The sequence below is a fragment of the Nansenia antarctica genome (assembly GCF_963989245.1).
Source record: "Nansenia antarctica genome assembly, chromosome: 7".
In the NCBI taxonomy this organism is placed as follows: domain Eukaryota; kingdom Metazoa; phylum Chordata; class Actinopteri; order Argentiniformes; family Microstomatidae; genus Nansenia; species Nansenia antarctica.
Window position 1 is genome coordinate 4890933 of NC_137677.1, and position 6069 is coordinate 4897001.

At 47.4% G+C, this 6069-nt stretch overlaps 1 protein-coding gene across 1 annotated transcript in view; it reads right to left on the minus strand.

The window, feature by feature from the left end:
• The window catches only part of cilp2 (cartilage intermediate layer protein 2), a gene marked incomplete at both ends in the record, with an annotated part of 21449 nt that continues 15380 nt past the window's right edge, over nt 1-6069 (minus strand). Inside the window, 4 exons of the mRNA XM_080535441.1 lie at nt 1-2423; nt 4330-4487; nt 4906-5014; nt 5909-6069. The exon at nt 5909-6069 is cut by the window's right edge and continues 163 nt beyond it. Of these exons, the coding sequence (XP_080391567.1) occupies nt 1-2423; nt 4330-4487; nt 4906-5014; nt 5909-6069 (2851 nt within the window). The remainder of the gene's footprint in view (nt 2424-4329; nt 4488-4905; nt 5015-5908) is intronic.

Here is a 6069-nt window from a genome sequence, read left to right on the forward strand (position 1 = left end):
CTACTGCCTTTTCTGTGTCCTCCTAGGAGACCTCCTTCTGGTAGAAGATGAGTTGGCCCTTCTGCCCTGGGGCCTGCCAGACCGTTGGTCCGAGGCGTAAGCCACCACCTGGGTGGACCCTCTCCGGACCTGCAGCCCCTCAGACTCCCTCATCTCCCGGGCCATCTGAGACAACGTCTGTCCCGGGTTGGTCTGCAGACGCTGGAAGAGGCTCTCCCTGGTCACAGTCCTCTCTGGACAGCTGAAGGTGAGGGCCACCCCGGAGCCTGACTTCATCTCTCTGGAGAAACCGTCCGAGGTTCCGTCGAAGCAGCGGCCGATAGCGATCTCCTTCGCCACTCTCGGGTTCTGGTCAGTGACCGTGTAGATGCCGTAGTTGTGACCGAGGGGGTCGACAGGGGCCATCATGTTGAATGCGTGGGACTCGTTGTTTTGGACGACTGGGGGATGCTTGGTGAGATACTCCTCTAAGAGACTGTTGATCCCCACTCTGCGACAGTTCCCCTGTGGTAGGACTGATATGAGGGTTTTGTCGACAGCTGCCTGGTCAAACAGCATACCGCTACACTTGAACTCCAGACACGCCGCGGACGTGTTGGCTTCCTTCATGTCTCTGGTGCTGCGGATGTCTCTGATGCCGTAGAGCTGGCCTATCGTCTCGCGGTGCGTGCCTCCCTTGTTTTGCGACCTAACCATCACTTCTTTCGGGCCTTGGATCTTGACCTTGATGAAGCAGGCCCTGAACTCCTGAGGGTTCGGCCACCAGGAGAGGTAGTCTCCCGTCCAGGTCGTCAAGTCGTGTTCCTCGAAGGGCACGACGTTATATTCGTATTTGTCCTTTTCCACTCGGAAGAATCTAAAGTGGTTGGCGTCGATGGGGGCGTTTTCGCACGATATTAAATTCTTATAAGGATATATCGGCCCGTTGGTCTCGTCTAGGTTATTGGGGTTAGGTTTTGCCAAGTTGATTCTGAAGGCTGTTTTCTTCAGCTGTGGATCGTCATGGTCTGAACGCTGGTAGTCTAGCTTATCTAAATACGGCTGAGACACTCCGATGATGTTGGGGTTCATCTTGGGGGTTGACGGAGCTGCCTCCAGTTCTTCTCCACCCATAATAGCAGTAACATAAGCTGTGTACGCGTCATTCCTCTGGGCATCGCAGAAGGCTGGCAGGCAGGCCCCGTTCGGTCCGGTGACCACGCTGTCAAAGCGACCCCACGCTCGGGGGTTTGATGAGTAGCCGGGCTTGGGCTCCAGGTTTATCAAGCTAATGACTACGCCTTCCAACTGCTCGGTATTCAAGAACTTATCGCTCATGTACGCCCTGACTTTGACATAGCAGCGGCGGTTCTCGGGAACGTCGAGGTTGAAAAGTCGCCGCTCCCTAATCTCCATGTTGCCGATGAGGAAAGTGCGTTCCTCTCTCTTACTCCTCCCGTGACCCCCAGATGTCGCCTGAGTGTAGTGGAAGTCGCTCTCCTCCTCCCAGATGCCCGTGTCTGGATTCAGGGACCATAGTTTCATTTTGGGGATGTGCTCTTGCATTTTGACGTGCTGCGTGTCTAGGAGTACTTGGACTACTCCAGCGCCGAGAATTTCCTGGTTCGTCTCGTCTCTGAAGTCGACTGAAAACATCCCGTATGTCCTCAGAGGAAGCATGTCTCCCTCTTCGTCCACGTAGTTGAGGTCGCCGGGGGCGGCGGCGGCTGTCGTGATGTTCCTAGGGTCGATGAAGGTGACGCTGGCTTTCACTGTCCCTTCGTACACTTCCCCGTTGTTTTTGTGGAAGGAATTGGGAGGGATGACAATCTGGCCAATGGGATCTTCTCCTTTAATCTCCCCCAGGTCAATAGTGTTTGTCTCCCCAGCGTTTATGTCGATGGGTTCCTTCTTTCTCATCACCTTCACATCGTGGTAGACGGAGCCACCCCTTCTGTCAAAGATGAACACCTTGAGAGTGTCAACAAACTTCTGGGTGGGGTCTACAAAGGTCACTATCAGCCTCTCCGTCTCAGGACTCACATTTAGGGTAAAGCCTCCCTGGTAGCCTGTAGTGCCCATCCTCTCCTTCCCGTTGTAAATATGCCCAAAGCGCAGCGGTTCGTCGTTGTCTGCTGTGACCACCCTGCCGCGCACCAGCACCCTGGGCTCCAGGCACTTCTGGCAGCTGCACGCGGTCACGGCCCGGACGGGGAGGCTGTAGGTCCCACAGTCGATCACCCGGCTCTCCATGGTCTGGACTCCGCAGCAGAAGCTGGAGCCGTCTCGGCACCGCATGTCGAAGTCCAGGGAGCCTGCGCACTTGTTGTGGGGGCAGCGTTTGGCGTTGTACAACTTAGAGTCGGTCGCAGGCTGAACACAGTCCATGGGCAGTCTGATGAGGTGGTCCTCAGGGGTGGGGGAGCATGCCGGCGTGCCTTTGGCTGTGAATAACACAGTGAAGAGATTTAGCAATAGATTGTGCTTCATTTATGACATGTACGTGTATATACCGACATAAGGACTGTTCCTTATTCCACTTGTGTAATAACAGGACCACTCGACTCCATATACCATGCAATTTCTAAATGATTATGCAACAATTTATTCAAAGTTAGGTAAACGTGAGGTAAACGTCATGTAAATTGTTAACATTTAGTGTAATTACACAGTAACTACATAATTATTTTGCAACTGATTAAAATGTTTTCTGTTAACAATTTGTAATAACGTTCATTAATTTGAACCATTGATCTACAGTATTAACACACACACACACACACACACACACAAACACACACACACACACACACACACACACACACACAGACACAGGCACATAAACACACACACACACACACACACACACACACAAACAGTTTACATGACTGGAGAATCTCTACGATTAGCCAAGTCGCACTACAAAACATGCATAATGGGGTAATTAGATGTGAACTAGAGAAGAGAACATTTGTTCACCATCCATCCAGATGGGAATTGGAAAGAAAGGGTTATTGTTCGCCCAAATGTTGGCAAAATTATTAATGTGCATGATATCATGGCCGGGTTCACGGTCCAGTAGTATTCCTGTTAAACTCCCTACCTCCCCAATAAGACGATTATTACAGACAGATGGCACCGTCTGATTAACCCAATGTGTCATTACCGCCACGCTGGATATTTACAAAGAACTGAACCGTTCATTTTGAGAAGAGTATGTCTACTCATTCAATCCTGAATGACTTGGACTGAATTGACTAAATGAGGTGTAATGTTGTGGAAGAAAGGAAACCACACTGGGCTTATAGTCGTACTCTAGGCTGCCTGCAAAGCATTTTCATCATCCTGGAACACACAGACAGTTGCACTTCCAGCTGTTGTCCTTCTCCACATGAGCAGATCTTTAACGCTGCGATTATGACTTAGAGACAAACACGTCCTTCAGAAGAAGCCCTGGGCTGATGGTTCTAGCACACTCCCCCCTGAAGACACTTTCTATCAATCTATATCGCGGCTAACAAGCGTTTGGGGAATACAGCACAATGTGTATCTCTCCCTGCGCGGATGTGGAAATACATACTTGTCTGACTTTTGCGGATTTATGGGCAATCTTGGATTTCACTTCAATACTACTGCAGAGCTCTGGAGAAGTGGGGTTGCTTTTTTTTTACCGTGTCCAGGGCGATCACCCGGTAAAGAGACTTTGTTTAGAAAGGAGAGCTGCAACCAGTATAAACATAATAAAACCTCCCTGCGCCAGTGTGCTGCCAGATTCTGTGGGCTTCGTATTTTATGACCCTATATGCCTTGGGTGTGTGTTTTTTCTTTCTTGATGTAACAGATACACTACTACATTCATTCAACTTTTTTTTTCTTGTCTCTCACTGTTTCTTATTCCTGTCATGTCCTGCATGGTATCCTGCAATATTCTATAGATAAACTACTACAGTAAAACTACTACAGTAAAACATTTCTTTCTTTTTTTTACATTCATTTTGTCCAATTGTGAGTGTGAACATTAACGCATAGCATCAGTTCTAGTACATTTCTATTGTGTGTGTCTTGTAAACCACACACACACACACACACACACACACACACACACACACACACACACACACACACACACACACACACACACACATGCAAACACACACACAACACACACACACACACACGCAAACACACACACACACACACACACACACACACACGCAAACACACACCCCGACACACACAATACATGAGAGTGTCACATTTCAATTACTCTTGTGGGGATTCAATTAAGTACAATTCAAGTACAATTCAAATCAATTAAAATGTAAGACTGTGTTGATGAGGGCTACATACCCACTATAGTGAGGAAGGCCTGAGAGGACTTGATGCTGCCATGGGGACTGCTGGCCTTGCAGTGGTAGTGGCCTGACTGCTCTGGCTTCAGGTCTCTCAGCACCAGATCCTCCTCGTACTTATACACTGTCCTGTCCAGCAGGGTGCCATTGTGGAACCTGGGGGGGAAATAGAATAGAATAGAGTAGAATAGAGTAGAATAGAATATAATTAAATAGAATAGAATAGAATAGAATAGAATAGAATAGAATAGAATAGAGTAGAATAGAATAGAATGGAGTAGAATAGAATAGAATAGAATAGAATAGAATAGAATAGAATAGAATAGAGTAGAATAGAATAGAATGGAGTAGAATAGAATAGAATAGAATAGAATAGAATAGAATTAAATATAATATAATAGAATAGAATAGAATAGAATAGAATAGATGGAAGGATGGAAATGGGCCTTTGGCATCACAATGTAAGATCATGTACAATTACAGAGATACGGAAAGGGCAAAGAAGTTACTCTTAAATGAATTAAAATGTAAATAAACAAGGGCTTGTGTATACATTATGTGTAGGTTATCCTACCAGTAGTATTTGTCGGGCTGAGGGGATCCTGTCGCCTTGCAGCACAACATCACCCGCTGTCCCACATAGCGCACTTTATCCTCTGGGTGCTTCACCATGTACGGCTTCTCTGCGGAGCGGAGAGGAGAGGTAGGAAGGGAAACAATTCCTCAAGAGCTGGCAGCGCTGGACGTTTAGTGAATGTTATGAATGGTACCACTGAGGCATCGGACCCCCATAAAACTCAATCAGGCCTCCAGTTATAACCCTTGTTGCTCTCCGTACAAATGAGAAACGATTGGTGTGGGATTATGGTGTAAAATACTGGTCCTGCGAATACGCTTGTGTTTATTTAGTTTCCATATACACTATAGTGTTGTAACGGTTTCAACTACTCTGGGCTTTCCTCCAGGGGTCCATATTGTTGTGGTTTTCTAACGTCTGGCCCATGCAGAGAGATGGCTGCACAGTCTGACTAGCTCAGCACAGTACACAGTACATTAAGAACATTCTCTATGTGGCCTGGGGTGGTCCAGTGGTCTAGCACCGCGGTCTACAGTGCACACATATGCCCATGTCGGCATGGGTTCGAATCCGGCCCATGCCCTCTCCTCCTTACTTTCCTGTCTACCTTCACTATCTCTATCCAATAAAATGAAAAATATGAGTGGGACTGCCCCACTTTGAAAAAAATAACCTTTAAAAAAAAGAAAGAACATACTCTATCATTAGACTCTGAAGATGAGTGAATTCGTTGCGTTATCCCCCTGTATTTTTATTGAAAGAAGTGCATGTCTTCAGTTTTTAAACTGTGATCATACGTCTAAATAAAGTCAAAGTCAATAGACTCCTGTTTTAGTCATCTAAATAGCATTAGAAATAATGTAAAATACACAAACGCAGTTTAGTCTTTATTCGGCACAATGGAACCAAAGGATTGTTCCCAAAAGTGCAGACAACCTGAACAATCCAGGTTCTACTAGTTTCAGACCCAGGAATGGTGTTGATATGAAATGAGACTCACCTGCTGACTTGAGCACTACTCGTACCCACGACCTCTCAGAGGTGGTGGTGTTGCCGGAGGTGGAGACCATGACGGGGGCGAACTTCTCCTTCCTGATGGCGAGGCGGGTGGGGGAGCCGGAGCAGGTCCCCGGGAGTCTGAAGAGGCCCTTGGCGTCGGTG